General features: G+C 45.3%; 1 protein-coding gene across 1 annotated transcript in view; it reads left to right on the top strand.

Annotated features, from left to right (window-relative positions):
* FAH (fumarylacetoacetate hydrolase) overlaps nt 1-17,699 on the top strand; it is an 83,321-nt gene that overhangs the window by 34,235 nt on the left and 31,387 nt on the right. The window contains exons 4-8 of the mRNA XM_082256041.1: nt 685-734; nt 5,070-5,160; nt 9,742-9,839; nt 9,972-10,024; nt 11,393-11,492. Of these exons, the coding sequence (XP_082112167.1) occupies nt 685-734; nt 5,070-5,160; nt 9,742-9,839; nt 9,972-10,024; nt 11,393-11,492 (392 nt within the window). The remainder of the gene's footprint in view (nt 1-684; nt 735-5,069; nt 5,161-9,741; nt 9,840-9,971; nt 10,025-11,392; nt 11,493-17,699) is intronic.

Genomic DNA, 17,699 nt, shown 5'->3' with positions numbered 1-17,699 from the left:
GCTGCTCTTCAGACAGAGCCAAAAACTATACTCTTCTCACTAGCACCTGCCTAGGAGGGAGCTACACTCACCCCCCACCAAACCGAGCCATGTCCTCACTAGCACCTATAAATACACCTATAAATAAATTATTATAATACAGGATTTATATAGTGTCAACAGTTTGCGCAGCGCTTTACACTGTGAGGGAAGACCATACAGTTCTAAAACAAATCCAAACAGGAGGAACCAGAGGGCCCTGCTCGTTAGAGCTTACAATCTAGAAGGAAGGGTCAAGTGAAACAAAAGGCAATAACCGTGGGGGATGGGCTGATGGAGAAAATGAGTGTATGTGTATATATGTGTGTGTGTATATATATATGTGTGTATGTGTGTGTGTGTATATATATATGTGTGTGTGTGTATATATGTATATATGTGTATATATATATATATATATATATATATATATATATATATATATATATAATATATACACACGAGAGAGAGAGGCCGTTCAGTGTAATAATCCCACAGAGCAGGAATATATAAATGTGTAGAAAGGTGAAGCCTCTATTAAAGCGGCCCATGATCTGTATTTGCACGCTGTGCTGCACTCCTGTGTAATGGTTACATTTTCTATTATTCTACTTACATTTCCTATTTTATAATATTTCTAAAACCAGATTACTGTTTTTATTTTAGAGCTTTCGTTCCACAATCCAAGGCCAAACTTCACCTTCCGGCAAATATTGGTATGTAATACTGACTCTTCTTTTATAAATTCAGTCGGTGAAGAGATGAAATCAGACTTCATCAGTTTAAGCTGTATTCACACCGAGCAATTATAAACGTTTTTCAGGCGTTTTGTCGCATGTTTTTGTACAGCGTTTTTAAGCTTTGGAATTTTTTAATAGCCAATAGAGAAAAATCTAATCTGTTTCATCATTTGTTGCTATTTTTTTTTGGCTTTTCCATCAGATTTTCTTTACGGCGGAGTTCCAGGCATTTTAATCAATCCCCCCCGAGTTCATGTTTACTTGCTTTAATGGCATTGGGGTTTTTTTTTTCCCGGTAGTGCAAATACCTTTTTTTATTTATTTATTTTTTATTTATTTATTTTTTTTGTTGTAATCTACTTGTCAGGATTCAGCAGCAGCTAGGAAGACGAGACGCGTGTAGATAGGCATGGAAACTGGGACCAAACAATGTAGATATCCTTTAAGGCCCCGTTCACACTGGAGCGACGCTACTTTGCCGGGCGACCTCATAGGTCGGAGCGGCCGGCACGGACTTCATAACATTGAAGTCTATGCAGGTCGCTCCGGGTCGCCCCAAAGAAGCTCTGGACCCTTTTTCTAAGTTGGAGTGACTTGTGTCGCTCCTATTAGAACGGGTCCGCAGCTTCTCTATGGAAGGCGACTTATGGTGACCTGACAGGTCGCCCCAGTGTGAACGGGGGCTAAGTGAGATTTATTTACAGTGGACAGCACAAACAAGCATACACAGCAAACAATGAACATAGGAAACTCCAGCAAACAAGAACCAACCCCAAAGAAAAAAAAATAACTAATGAACCTATCACTGCCAGTGACATGTATCCAAATACATTTTTGGCCTAAATTTCTGAAGACATTTGATTTTATTGGATACGTGTTATAACGGAAAAAAAAAATTGTGTGTGTGTGCGTATATATATGTGTGTGTGTGTGTGTATATATATATATATATATATATATATATATATATATATATATATATATATATATATATATATATATATATATATATATATATATAATTTCTACTTTCTATTTATATATACAGCTCAAAAAATTTAAAGGAACACTTTTTTTTTTTTTTAATCAGAGTAGAGCATCAAGTCAATTAAACTCCTCGGATATTGACAGACATCCCAACCTGCTCATTTTAGGGAGGTGGCAACCCGCGCACCCCCCTCCCCCCACCAATTTAACACAACTAGAGGATGATCAAATGAAATGGAATAAGTATACAGAGGTTTACTTCTTCTGAGAGATATTAAAAGAACAGTCTAACCACCATGACCACTTCAGTGATTTGAAGTGGTCATGGTGGTAAGAGTCAGAAACACTGCACATGCTGGTATATTTACAGGTATACTTTACTGCAGGCTGATACTGTTGGTGGGTACAGCTGGTGGTTACTGCTGACTGGTACTGTGTTGCTGGTACTGCTATGGGTACTGCTGGCTGGTACTGTGTTGTGGGTACTGCTGATTGGTACTTCTGGCTCAATCTGGTACTGTGTTGTGGGTACTGTTGGCTGGTACTGTGTTGTGGGTACTGCTGGCAGGTACTGCTGGCTCAGGCTGGTACTGGTGGCTGGTACTGCTGGCGGGAAATGCTGGCTAGAGCCACATGTCATGACATCAAGTTCAACGGAGCGAGTGTGGGGACTCTTGTATTGGTCAGTCTCCTCACACTCAGAGTGCATTTGATATCACTCCACCTGTGACTCACTCAGACTGTCAGGACGGAGCTGGAACTTTACAGGAAACATCGGCTCCATTCTGACAGCTCAGCTGAGACAGACACAGACTCGGCGGCACCCGGGACATCATGCGACACTTGCGGGTATCAGAGAGGCGCAGGCCGCATGCGGGAGACTCCCACACCTCGCGGGAGACTTGGGATGTCTATATTGATCTGCTCAGTTAAGTAGCAGTGGGGGTTGTTAATCAATTTCAGTTGCTTTGGTGATAATGAAATTAACAGGGGCATTAGATGGGCAACAATGAGACAACCTCCAAACAAGGAAGGGTTTTACAGCTAGATGCCACTGAAATTGTTTTCCCTACTCCTCTTTTCTGCCAAGTTTTGCATTTGGCTAGGGTCAGTGTCACTACTGGTAGCATGAGGTGCTACCTTGACCCTATAGAGGTTGCACAGGAAGTCCAACTCCTCCAGGATGGCACATCAATACGTGCCATTGCCAGAAGGTTTGCTGTGTCTCCCAGCACAGTCTCAAGAGCATGGAGGAGATTCCAGGAGACAGGCAGTTACTCTAGGAGAGCTGGACAGGGCCATAGAAGGTCCTTAACCCATCAGCAGGACCAGTATCTGCTTCTTTGTGCAAGAAGGAACAGGATGAGCACTGCCAGAGCCCTACAAAATGACCTCCAGCAGGACATCCTCTAGTGGGCCCTGTGCTCACTGCCCGGCACAGTGGAGCTTGATTGCCATTTTCCATTGAACACCAGAATTGGCAGACCCGCCACTGGCACCCTGTGCTTTTCACAGATGAGAGCAGGTTCACCCTGAGCACATTTTGAAAGGGTCTGGAGAAGCTGTGGAGGACGTTATGCTGCCTGTAACATTGTTCCGCATGACCATTTTTGTGGTGGGTCAGTGATGATCTGGGGAGGCACATCCATGGAGGGACACACAGAACTCTACAGGCTAGACCAAGAATGGGCAAACTACCTTTTTAATCCGGCCCGCGGAGTGCTAGCTAATTTATTCATTTACAGTGGCGGCCAGTCCTGGCTTCAGCAAAGGGTGGACCCGGGGCGCAGAGCAGTGCGCCCGAGCCCACCCAATGTGTGACAATAGCGAATGAAAATTCGCTATTGTCACACGGATCCTCCTCCTGGCCAATCAGGAAGCGGGTCTAATACCCGCTTTCTGATTGGCCGCAAGGCCAACCCCAAGCCATTGGCCGAGGAGGAGGCGGGAGGACTCGAGGAGACGCCGGGGGACTGAGGAGAAGCTCAGGTAAGTGCACTGGTCTCGGGGGGGGGGGGTCACACTGCATTGAAGGGGGCACGCACGCTGTTCTCTCCATTGAAGGGGACACGCACGCTGGTCTCTGCATTGAAAAGGAGCACGCGCGATGATCTCTGCATTGAAAGGGGGTACGCTGGTCACTGCATTGAAAGGGGGCACGCTGGTCACTGCATTGAAAGGGGGCACGCTGGTCCCTGTGCATTGGAAGGGGGCACGCTGGTCCCTGTGCATTGGAAGGGGGCACGCTGGTCCCTGTGCATTGGAAGGGGGCACACTGGTCCCTGTGCATTGGAAGGGGGCACGCTGGTCCCTGTGCATTGGAAGGGGGCACGCTGGTCCCTGTGCATTGGAAGGGGGCACGCTGGTCACTGTGCATTGAAAGGGGGCACGCTGGTCACTGTGCATTGAAAGGGGGCACGCTGGTCTCTCTGCATTGATCCTAAGACATTACCCAGTCCATACCAGTATAGATCCTAACATGTTATTCAGTCCATACCAGTATAGATCCTAACACGTTATCCAGTCCATACCAGTCTAGATATCCAGCATGATATTTTCCCCCCATTGAGATCTGATGTATTTTCAAAGTGTTCCTTTAATTTTTTTTGATCAGTGTATAATAAGAAATAAAAAGCCCAGTGGTGTACAAATACCACCATAAAAAAAAAACTCTATTTGTCTGAAAAAAACGATATACAATTGATATGGGTACAGTGTCGCACGACCACGCAATTACCAGTTTAATTGCTGAAGAGCAAAAAATGCCCTGGTCATGAAGGGGGTAAACGCTTCTGGAAGTCAAGTGGTTAAAGGATAACTCCAGTAACTGTAATACACTGTTTAAGTTCCCTGAAGTGGACACAGGGCCAGGATTTGAGGTTGGAAGACAGGAGCAGCCTTTGCAAATTCACGCTTCTCACGTATTGAATAAACCATAATTTTTATATTTTATATTGCCTAACACTGGCTTATCGAATAACTTCAATCAAGCAGCGCCCACCTGCATGGTAAGTGGCGTCCTCCATTATGACCCAGAACACTTTTTTTTTTTTTTTTTTTTTTTATTTGACATTCCAAACAGAAATTGTCTTCACTTGTGCAACATTTTCCTAAAACATTTTAGATCTCTGTATTCTTTTTTGAACTTACTGCTATCAATGTGTTGATATTATGGGATGGTGCTAAAAGTATTGGCAATCTGGTCTTGTCCACAAAACCCCATATGGACTTACTCTATGGTAGCTACTTGGATTTCGGTTTACTTATTTTTCCAGCCTATTCTTATGAACACTCTGCATTACGCTGGCTTTGTTTTTCTTGTAGGAGATTACACGGATTTCTATTCCTCCAGGGATCACGCTACTAATGTGGGGATAATGTTCAGAGGGAAGGAGAATGCTCTGATGCCAAACTGGTGAGTGCAGGTGAAACTTCGTTCATGTTTGTCCAGTTATAGGTGAACAGAGACAGCTCTATAATTAGGAAATTTGACGGTCGCCTAAGGCCTCGCGCTCACAAGTGCTTTCCCAGCCGCTTAATTTGCATTACCCCAGTTTTGAGGGACAGGGGACCTTAACACCGCTGTGCTCGGGCAGCGTTAAGAGCCCTGTTTCTTTCAGGAATGTAGCTGCCGGCGTTCTTAACAACCAGTGAATAGCCAGTTGTTAATGAGCAGGCCGGGAAGCAGGCTGCCACGTTCTTAACAGATGAGTCACCAGCTGTCAGCGGGATACCCCGCTGACAGCTTAATGTAAAAACCCATTGCCAGCAATAACAAAATATAAAAAAAATCTATACCAAGTCCTTTGGGTCTGGTATGGATTTTAAGGGGAACCCCACTCCAAATCCATACCAGACCCTTATCCGAGCATGCAGCCTGGCATAACAGGAAAAGGGGGGGGGGGGGCTGGATAAGCGAGTCCCCCTCCCTCCTGAACCATACCAAGCCACATGGCCTCAACATGGTGGGGGGTGTTTTGGGGCACTGGGGAACCCCGCTGACAACTGATGACTTATACATTGTTAAGGGAAGGCCTGCTGCACAGCTGATGGATGGATAGCTTGAATTATTTTTTCCATTATGGGCGTGAGTGGGGCCCCATGTCTAAGTTTTGCTTAATGCCTCACAAAGGCTTGAGCCTCCTCTTCAGGTGAACCTTTGCCATTAGAGGTGAACCTTAGTACATATTTGTGCCTGCACATGATTGGATAATGGAAGTCAGCAGAGCTTCCCCTCCTGTATTAGGCTCTGAAACAAATGCTCTGCAGTGTGTTCAGTCATTTTGCCTTTAGTAAATGAACCCCTGTGTGTAATATAAGGCATGAAGAATTGGGTATAATAGAGGAATGTGGCGTTGCATGAAACAGGAAGGTATTGTATGAGGCGATGCATGTAAAAGGTAAAAGGCCGCGCATGTGCTAGAGATGTATGAGACACCATGTGTAAAATAAATGCACGAGGCACTGCACGCAATACACAGGCATGAGCCACTGCTTGTAAGAACGGCATGTGGCAATGAAGGAAGTAGAGAGGTATGAGGCACCACATACGCTAGAGTTTCTTTGCGTAATACAGAGACATGAGACAGTTTGTGTAACCGAGGAACAGAAGAATGAGGCACTGTGTGCAATACAAGGTATAAGGCCCTACCCTTAGTTGTATAAAGAACTGTGTGTAATACATGGTAATGTGGCTCTGTGTAAAAATGGAGGCACGAGGCAATGCATTTAGTTGGCAACATTCTCAAAACATTTGTAGGGACACTTTTTTTTTTTTTTCTGTAGGCGGAGTATCATTGTAATTAGGGGCGGGGGCATTCATTTGTAGGCGTGGTCTATTAGGAGAGAAAAATGTGGCACATCATGGTGAAAAATTATGTGGTTTAACTTACGCTAAATATTGGCCGTGGCTTAAAGGGAGTGTGGTTAGAGTCTGAGATGACTTACATAGTGGAGGAGAAGGTCATAAATAGGAAAAGAAAAAAGAGAAAGAGGGATGGAGAGAGAGAGAAAGGAGTATGGAGGGAGAGAGAGAGAGAAAGGAGGATGGAAGGAGAGAGAGAGAGAGAAAGGAGGATGGAGGGAGAAAGGAGGATGGAGGGAGAGAGAGAGAGAGAGAGAAAGGAGGGAGAGAGAGAGAAAGGAGGGAGGGAGGGGAGAGTGAGAAAGGAGGATGGAGGGAGAGAGTGAGAAAGGAGGATGGAGGGAGAGAGTGAGAAAGGAGGATGGAGGGAGAGAGAGAGAAAGGAGGATGGAGGGAGAGAGAGAGAAAGGAGGATGGAGGGAGAGAGAGAGAAAGAGAGAGAGAGAAAGATAGAGAGAGGGAAAGATGGAGGGAGAGAGAGAGAGAGAGAGAGAGAGAGAAAGATGGAGGGAGAGAGGGAGGGAGAGAGAAAAAGAGAAGGGAAGATGGAGAGAGAGAAAGATGGAGGGAGAGAGGGAGGGAGAGAGAAAAAGAGAAGGGAAGATGGAGAGAGAGAAAGATGGAGGGAGCGAGAAAGAAAGATGGAGGGGGAGAGAAGAAAGAAAGTGAGAGAGATGGAAAAAAAGAGAGAGCAAGAAAGCGAGAAAGGAAAAAAAAGAGGGATGGAGGGAGACAGAGTAAGAAAGTATGTAATACAAAGGTAAAAGGTACTCGCAGGGGTGGATTTACTAAAGGCAAATAGACTGCACTCTAAGTGCAGATGCTCCAGAGCTTAGTAAATGGGGAAGCGTGCCTCATACTTCTATATAACAGGTCATCCCCCATGCTTCTCAATCACATACAGTACCTCACATGAGAGTCAAAATAATGTATGGGCTTTTGGAGCTGCAGCTCCAGGCCCCTACATTAATATGGGCCCAGCCACTCAAAAAGAACAGGCCACTCACAGAAAGCAATGGGCAAACGGGGAGAGATCTCCCCTGACTGGCCCTGAATTACGCACACACCTCCTGGGGTGGGTGGCGGGATTAGAGGGTAAATTCAACTTTCGTAACATGTTACTAAATAAGCAGACTCTGCACGGCCCAGAGCCCCCAGTGTGACAGGGGGCCAAGGATCTTCTCTCTGCACTTGCTGTCACAATTTTGAAAAAAGTAGCTGTGCGGGGCTCCCCCCACCCCCTAACGTCATTCATTCAGAGAGTTCTGTGAATTTGCGAACAAAAAATGTCAGCCATTGCGTCTGTTGGCTTCTAGTTCTCAATGAACTACCAGGCTGCTGATAAATGCTCTAGGGTAGTTCATTGTCTCTTCCTGTCATTCAACAGAAGCCAGGTATTTGGGTTCCGTAGTGTTGTGTTAGGCCTGCACGGCGCGCCCTTCCACCTCACCTCAGGGCGCGCTGCGCACGACGATGCAGGGCACTTATAGAAGCCTGGGGCTTCATTAGGTTTGGGCCTGCACTGCACACCTGCGCCCTTTCACCTCAGGGCACTCGCCGACAGATGGCTCCTACAGAGACCTGGCAAATCAAGTCAAATGCCAGGCTTCCCTAGAGTCGTGCCCTTTCAAATTTGGGCACACACCAGCACAGGCTCCTGGAAACACAGGAGGGAGTCATCTCAGCACCAGGCCCATGAAGCTCGTAATCCGGCCCTACTTCATGTCTATAATTTAATATTCAGTGTCTAATCCTTTATTATATCCAATGTCTCACATTTATCTACTACATGCAGTCCCTTACACCCCTGTATTATATGGAGTATCTCACACCTGCACTATATTGTACATCACAGCAGGGCCACCAATAGGAATAGTGGGGCCCTAAACTGCCTTCCTGAAAGGGCCACTACAACCTTAGGTAGGGATGAGCCAACAGTTCAGTCCAAACCTAAGTTCAGGCCGAACTTAGGCTGTTCAGATGAACGCCTGAACTATTGCCCAATAGACGGGGGTCAAACCTCATGTATAGAAACAGTATGATGAAGTTGAAGCGGCTGGAACTTAATTGAATTGTCGCATGGAATATTACGCAGTCTGCTCCCACAAATGAGAAAATAATCTCCTCCCTGGGTCCTACTGCTAAACTGATGGGGCCCGGGGAACTTCTATTTAATTGCTGGGAGCCACGGCCAAGGGATTCCTGGACACATGTCCAAAGGTATATAAATAGTCCTCTCTCTGCCCCTAGGCCCCCTCCTGAACTGATGGGACCTGGGTCCCGTACAGAAGGGTCAGTTCTAACCCCCATATCAGCAGCCCTACCTCACGGTTATTGCTTGCTTATACAAGGGCAGATGATTTTTGCCCCAGGTTTTCCCGCTAGTGTAGCGGCAGCAAGGCAAACTGCAACAGTCATTCCTCTGGCTCAGTACACAATCTAGGGGGTCATCTTTTTCAAAGGTTATCTTGGATTGAATTTAGGAAAGTTGTGGGATACTCCAAATACTGAACATTCTTCCCTTCACAGCTACTTTTTAGAACAGTCCCTTCAGCAAAAGGGCAGAGAATAGACAGCACTGGGACACCATAAGGAATGTTTCAGGCCAGGCAAACCTTAGTATTAGTGCACCAGGGTTTAATAGCAGGCAAACAATTTCCTCAGAGAATCTTCCAGTGAAACCCCTCTTTTAGGTTCAAAGAATATGCAGCAGAATAGGCCCCCCAGCTTTGAACAACTTGGACCTCGATCAGCACAAGTAGAACCTTCAGTTAAGCTACCCTTCTGGCTAGGAACCTCTCCTCCAGGAAATGAACCCTGCTGTCTAAGGCTCCAAACTATTTATGCACTCTCCCAGCCACCATCTGGGCACATTCCCCCAGGGATTGGCTGCTTATTGCTCATTTGACTCTCCTGCACACTACACTCTGGAAGCCTCCAGAAGAGGGGGGAAAGAATGAAACCGGCATCCTGCAGAGCCCAGAGCAGCCCAAAGTAATTGCAAGCTGCTCCACTGATTACAGAGGAGCCATAAGAACTAAATTTACCTAATCTGCTAGCTACCTAACTGGGAGGGTGCTACATCTATTGGGTGCTTTATCCATGGTTTTTTTTCCCATTTATCTTACACAGGTTGCACCTTCCAGTTGGCTATCATGGACGAGCGTCTTCCGTCGTGATATCTGGGACACCAATTCGCAGACCAAAGGGGCAAATTAGGCCAAGTGATGGTAAATGATTGTTGGATGTCTATTGATATATTTTCTGTGATTTTTGATGTCCATTATTGTGCTTATCCACGTTGTGCGTGACTGATTGGATCCCGCGTTTCTTCAGTGATAGAAAATCAATTCTTATTTCAGACAAACCTCCGATATATGAAGCCAGCAAACTCCTGGATATCGAGCTGGAGATGGTGAGAAAATTTCACAGTTTTTTAAATGATTGCGGGTTTATTTACACAGTGCAGTACAATCACATCAGTCTCTGCTCCCATGGAGCTTACAATCTAAGGTCCCATTTTACATATACAGTACATACAGTGCCTTGAAAAGTATTCATACCTCTTGAAATTTTCCACATTTTGTCATGGTACAACCAAAAATGTATTTTATGTGATAGACCGACACAAAGTGTCACATAATTGTGAGGTGGAAAGAAAATGATAAATGGTTTTCCAAATAAATATGTTAAAAGTATGGTGTGCATTTGTATTCACCCCCCTTTACTCTACTCTGATACCCCTAATTAAAATCTAGTGGAACCAATTGCCTTCAGAAGTCACCTTATTGGTAAATAGAGTCTTCCAGGAAAAGCAGGGTTAGGTTATAAAAAAAAATATCCCAAGCTTTGAACATCTCACGGAGCGCTGTTCAATCTATCATCCAAAAATGGAAAGAGTATGGCACAACTGCAACCCTACCAAGACATGGCCGTCCACCTAAACTGACCGGCCGGGCAAGGAGAGCATTCATCAGAGAAGCAGCCAAGAGGCCCATGGGAACTCTGGAGGAGCTGCAGAGATCCACAGCTTAGGTGGGAGAATCTGTCCACAGGACAACTATTAGTCCTGCGCTCCACAAATCTGCCCTTTATGGAAGAGTGAGAAGAAGAAAGCCATTGGTGGAAGAAAGCCTTAAGAAGTCCTGTTGGCAGTTTGTGAGAAGCCATGTGGGGGACACAGCAAACATGTGGAAGAAGGAGCTCTGCTCAGATGAGACCAAAATCAAACTTTTTGGCCTAAAAGTAAAACGCTGTGTGTGTGGCGGAAAACGAACACTGCACATCACCCTGAACACACCATTCCCACTGTGAAACATGGTGGTGGCAGCTTCATGTTGTGGGAATGCTTTTCTTCAGCAGGGACAGGGAAGCTGGTCAGTTGACGGGAAGATGTATGGAGCCAAATACAGGGCAAAAATTTCACTCTGATGTGTAAAGCTGGTAGAGACATCCCCCAAAAAGACTTGCAGCTGCAATTGCAGTGAAAGGCGGTTCTTCAAAGTATTGACTCCGGGAGGTGAATACAAATGCACCACACTTTTCACATAAATATTGATAAAACATTTTGAAAACCATTCATCATTTTCCTTCCACTTCACAATTATGTGCCACTTTGTGTTGGTCTATCGCATAAAATCCCAATTAAATGCATGTACGTTTTTGGTTGTGACGTGACAAAATGTGGAACATTTCAAGGGGTATGAATACTTTTTCAAGGCACTCTACATACCCCTTATTTCTACTCATTAAAAAAACTGACATTGTGTTTCCATTTTAACAGGCTTTCTTTGTGGGCCCAGGGAACAATTTAGGAGAACCGATTCCCATTCAGAGAGCCGCTGAGCATATTTTTGGCATGGTACTGATGAACGATTGGAGTGGTAAGACTGCTGGGAGCTTTTATTATTCACACAAATTAATTAGAGATGTATTCTTTCCTGTATCAAAGATGACAAAGGATTTTCTCACAAGAGTACACCGCTAGTTTCAGCCTTTCTACATAGTGACTATGAGTGATCCTAATAGCTGCTGAAATAAAACTGCTGCTGGAAAAATCACAAGGGTCTATTTTCAGAGAAACTCACTTTTCAAGTGAAGTTATTAAACCGTAAACAGTACAGATTATTATCTCCTCTTCTGTAAGGTTAGCACTGTCATGTCTATGTGCTACAGCACTTCAAACAGAGCATTGGTCACCAACCTTTCGGACCTCACGGTCCACTAAACGCACAATTTTGAATCCCGTGGACCACCAATATGAATTTTACATGCCTTATACGAACAATGCTCCAGATCTCTGCCCCCCCCTCCCCTTTGATCACACTGCTGCTCTATACACACAATGCTCAGGCTCTCTGCCCCCCTCCCCCTGGATCACACTGCTGCCTTGTCCACACAATGCTCTGGCTCTCTGCCCCCTCCCTCCTGATCACTCCGCTGCCTTATACACACAATGCCTTGACTGTCAGCTCCCTTCCCCCTGGATCACACTGCTGCCTTACAAACAATGCTATGGATCTCTGCCCCACCCCCCTCCTGGATCACACTGCTGCCTTATATACACAATGCTCTGACTCTCTGGCATCTCTCCCTGGATCACACTGCTCTCTTATACACACAATGCTCCAGCTCTCTGCCCCCCTCCTTGTGGATCACACCGCTGCCTTATACACACAATGCTCTGACTCTCTGCCCCCCTCCCCCTGGATCACACTGCTGCCTTATACACACAATGCTCTGGATCTCTGCCCCCCCCCGTGGATCACATTGCTGCCTAATACACACAATGCGCCAGCTCTCTGCCCCCTCCCTCCTGATCACTCCGCTGCCTTATACACACAATGCTTTGACTGTCAGCTCCCTTCCCCCTGGATCACACCGCTGCCTTATACACACAATGCTCTGACTCTCTGCCCCCCTCCCCCTGGATCACACTGCTGCCTTATACACACAATGCTCCAGCTCTCTGTCCCCCTGCCCCTGAATTGCACTGCTCCCTTATACACACAATTTCCTGGCTCTCTGCCCCCTCCCCCTGGATCAAACCACTGCCTTATACACACAATGCTCTGGGTCTCTGCCCCCCCCCCCCCGGATCACACCGCTGACTTCTACACACAATGTTCTGACTCTCTGGCCCCCCCTCCCCCTGGATCACACTGCTGCCTTATACACATGATGCTCCTGATCTCTGCCCCCCTCCCCCTGGATCACACTGCTGACTTATACACGCAATGCTCCAGCTCTCTGTCCCCCTGCCCCTGAATCACACTCCTACCTTATACACACAATGCTCTGGATCTCTGCCCCCCCCCCCCGATCACACCACTGCCTTATACACACACAATGCTCTGGATCTCTGCCCCCCCGATCACACCACTGCCTTATAGACACAATGCTCTGACTCTCTGCCCCCCCAGCCCCGGCTCCCTACTGCGCATGTGCAAAGCACGCTGTGCTTTGTAAATGGCCTGGCAGCTGGGGAAGTAGGAGGGGGGCTGAACTTCTTGGGGACCTCGCTGCAGCCAGGTCTCCCAAAAGTGGGGACCGGTACCTGTCAAAAACAGGTACCCATCCCCCCCCCCCCCCTCGAAAGGTGCCAAATGTGGCACCGGAGTGGGGGGAGGAAGCAGATAAGCTTTTTTTTTTTGACTGCCTGTGATGGGGGTCAAATGTATCTGGTGAGTGGCTTGTACATGTGATTGTCGGTGGAGGAAGGAATCTCTGAACTCACGGGTGACTTTCTGGAGTGGAGTGTCTTGGAGAAGATTGTCTACTATTTTACTGTTTGGGATTAATGAGATATCTTAGTGGAACTTTATAATCACTGTTTTTCACAATAATTGGTGATTTATGAGCGCGGTCAATCTGGTATATATACTTTATATGTACATTTTTCATGTTTTGGCAAGGCATTTGCTTTTTGACGGGATGCTTGTATGCTAAGATATTTTTAATTTATTTTTAATTAATTCACAATATTAGATTAGTCCTGTGCGCAAGTGCAGGGGTGCGTGATCACTCTTTTGAGTTAATTGAATCCATAAATACACTTTTTTGTCATCTCTTTCATGTGCTGAACTCCAATCAGATAAAAATGCTACTAATTAATACAGTAATTTATTCATTAAAGCGGAGTTCCACCCATTTTTACAATTTACATTCATCCACATCGCTATCTGCAGAGCATTTCTAAAAGGATATCTTTTTTATTATTAATCTCAAAATTCCGTATTTTGAGCTGTGCATATGATATACAGTGGGTACGGAAAGTATTCAGACCCCCTTAAATTTTTCACTCTTTGTTATATTGCAGCCATTTGCTAAAATCATTTAAGTTCATTCTTCTTCCTCATGAATGTACACATAGCACCCCATACTGACAGAAAAACACAGAATTGTTGATATTGTTGCAGATTTATTAAAAAAGAAAAACTGAAATATCACATGGTCCTAAGTATTCAGACCCTTTGCTCAGTATTTAGTAGAAGCCCCCTTTTGATCTAATACAGCAAGGAGTCTTTTTGGGAAAGATGCAACAAGTCTTTCACACCTGGATTTGGGGATCCTCTGCCATTCCTCCTTGCAGATCCTCTCCAGTTCTGTCAGGTTGGATGGTAAACGTTGGTGGACAGCCATTTTTAGGTCTCTCCAGAGATGCTCAATTGGGCTTAAGTCAGGGCTCTGGCTGGGCCATTCAAGAACAGTCACGGAGTTGTTGTGAAGCCACTCCTTCGTTATTTTAGCTGTGTGCTTAGGGTCATTGTCTTGTTGGAAGGTAAACCTTTGGCCCAGTCTGAGGTCCATAGCACTCTGGAGAAGGTTTTTGTCCAGGATATCCCTGTACTTGACCACATTCATCTTTCCCTCGATTGCAACCAGTCGTCCTGTCCCTGCAGCTGAGAAACACCCCCACAGCATGATGCTGCCACCACCATGCTTCACTGTTGGGACTGTATTGGACAGGTGATGAGCAGTGCCTGGTTTACTCCACACATACCGCTTAGAATTAAGGCCAAAAAGTTCTATTTTGGTCTCATCAGACCAGAGAATCTTATTTCTCACCATCTTGGAGTCCTTCAGGTGTTTTTTAGCAAACTCCATGCGGGCTTTCATGTGTCTTACACTGAGGAGAGGCTTCCGTCGGGCCACTCAGCCATAAAGCCCCGACTGGTGGAGGGCTGCAGTGATGGTTGACTTTCTACAACTTTCTCCCATCTCCTGACTGCATCTCTGGAGCTCAGCCACAGTGATCTTTGGGTTCTTCTTTACCTCTCTCACCAAGGCTCTTCTCCCCCGATAGCTCAGTTTGGCCGGACGGCCAGCTCTAGGAAGGGTTCTGGTCGTCCCAAACGTCTTCCATTTGAGGATTATGGAGGCCACTGTGCTCTTAGGAACCTTAAGTGCAGCAGAAATCTTTCTGTAACCTTGGCCAGATCTGTGCCTTGCCACAATTCTGTCTCTGAGCTCTTCAGGCAGTTCCTTTGACCTCATGATTCTCATTTGCTCTGACATGCATTGTGATCTGGAAGGTCTTATATAGACAGGTGTGTGGCTTTCCTACTCAAGTCCAATCAGTATAATCAAACACAGCTGGACTCAAATGATGGTGTAGAACCATCTCAAGGATGATCAGAAGAAATGGAAAGCACCTGAGTTAAATATATGAGTGTCACAGCAAAGGGTCTGAATACTTAGGACCATGTGATATTTCAGTTTTTCTTTTTTAATAAATCTGCAACAATGTCAACAATTCTGTGTTTTTCTGTCAGTATGGGGTGCTATGTGTACATTCATGAGGAAGAAGAATGAACTTAAATGATTTTAGCAAATGGCTGCAATATAACAAAGAGTGAAACATTTAAGGGGGTCTGAATACTTTCCGTACCCACTGTATTATGTCATCATAAGGTGATTCCCTTGGACTCCTGGGATATCAGCGTCATCTATCCCAGGAGTCCATGGGAATCGCCTAATACCGACAGATTGCCATAACAGCAGGGCTGGAATTTCCGCCGCCGCCGCCTGTTGGTATTAGGCGATTTCCATGGACTCCTGGGATAGATGACGCTGATATTCCAGGAGTCCATGGGAATCGCCTAATACCAACAGGCTGCCATAACAACAGGGCTGGAATTTCCGCCGCCGCTGCTGCCATTGCTATGGCAAACTGTCATGAAGAAACCACGCCGCACAGGGTCGTTACTGCGCAGGCGCGATATCAGGGAGGTGCATACTGGGAAGGCAGCTGCACCGAATCCCAGAAAGAAACCCAAGCGGGCTCCAGATGCCCACAACCTCGATGGCCGCTGCCTGCTTCCAAGATCAGATAAGATTTTATTGATTTAAAAGAAAGAAAAAGGAACACATTAAAGTGGAGATTCAGTCTCCTAGCCAAAATTATCCTAATCACATCATTGAGATTGTTGTAATTCACCATAACTGCAATGGATAGAGCCGGCCATGTGCACGTTACGACTTCCTATATAAGGATTTCCCTTTTTTCCGTCGATTCCGGTTGCGGCCATGGAGGATGTGGGCAGCTGAAGCCAGCCTGGCTTAATTTCCTGAATTTTATGCAGCTGGCTACCCAGCATGCACCTAGCGATCTCAAGCCTGCGCAGTAATGACACTGCAGGCGTGCTTTGTTCAGATCAGGAAATCTCGCGACTTCTGGGATCATTGACGTAGATTTCTCAGGAGTCCACGGGCCAGGCTGGGATCAATGACGTAGATTTCCCAGGAGTCAAAGGGCCAGGCTGATGACAGTCGCCTAGGCGGCCCCGACATGAAGTTGCAGGGAAGACAAATGAGAAAAAGGTACTTCCTTACGGCATTTCACCAAATAAGCAGCCAAAAATTACACCACTGTGGGTGCCCATTACAATGTGGCTAAGTTTAAAAAATGAGTGGAACTCCGCTTTAATAAAATTATTCAAACACCTAATGTTGAAGTTTTAACAATCATGGGAGAGTATTTAAAAAAAAAATGACTATAGGGACTTCCGCTTTAATTCTTTCCTTTTTTAGATCTCTAATCATTGTTTGTAACGTGTAAATTTGTACCTTTTTTTTCTTGTAGCACCAAAAGCTGCCCCATACCTTTATGTACCGATCTAATGATGATTATGCCTGCCAGTAGCATGGTTTGGGAGGATTGGCCACTGATTGGCTACTAATTGGCCAGTAGCATGGTGTGGGAGGATTGGCTACTGATTGGCCAGTAGCATGGTGTGGGAGGGTTGGTCACTAATTGGCTACTGATTGGCCAGTAGCATGGTGTGGGAGGATTGGCTACTGATTGGCCAGTAGCATGGTGTGGGAGGAGTCATGATATCCCTTGGCCATACCAGATAATTATTAGTATTATATGGATCCGGATCGGGGTACTCTTGGTTCTATAGAAGTCATGTAAATATATTTATTGCTACATAGTAGAGCTGCACGATTCTGGAAAAAAAAAATGAGAATTATGTTACTTTAACTGATAATTGAGCGGTCATGTGACACTGTAGCTAAAAAAAAAAAAATTGATGTCCCTTTTTCCCCCACAAATAGAACTTTCTTTTGGTGGTATTTGATCACCTCCTATGATTTCTTTTTTTCTTTTTCTTTTTTGCGCTATAAACAAAAAAAGAACGAAAAAAAAAAAAAAATTTACTTTCTGCTATATAACATTCCCAATAAAAAAAAAAAAAAAAAAAAAAAAAATCAAAATTTTTCATCATTTTAGGACAATCTGTATTCTGCTACATATTTTTGCTAAAAAAAAAATCCCAATAAGTGTATTTTGATTGGTTTGCGCAAAAGTTATCGCATCTACAAACTAGGGGAAAGATTTATGTCATTTCTATTTATTTATTTATTTTTTTGCTAGCAATGGCGGCGATCAGCGATTTTTAGCGGGACTGTGACATTTTGGCAGACAGATCGGACCCCTAACTGACCTTTTTTTGACACTTTTGGGGGGACCAGTGACATTACTACAGTAATCGGTGCTAAAAATATGCACTGTTACTGTAATAATGACACTGGTAGGGAAGGGGTTAACACCAGGGGCGATCAAAGGGTTAAAGCGGAGTTCCGGC

Source organism: Pelophylax lessonae (genome assembly GCF_965119305.1).
Source record: "Pelophylax lessonae genome assembly, chromosome: 4".
NCBI classification, from domain to species: Eukaryota; Metazoa; Chordata; class Amphibia; order Anura; family Ranidae; genus Pelophylax; species Pelophylax lessonae.
This window is presented reverse-complemented; position numbering and strand designations above follow the sequence as displayed.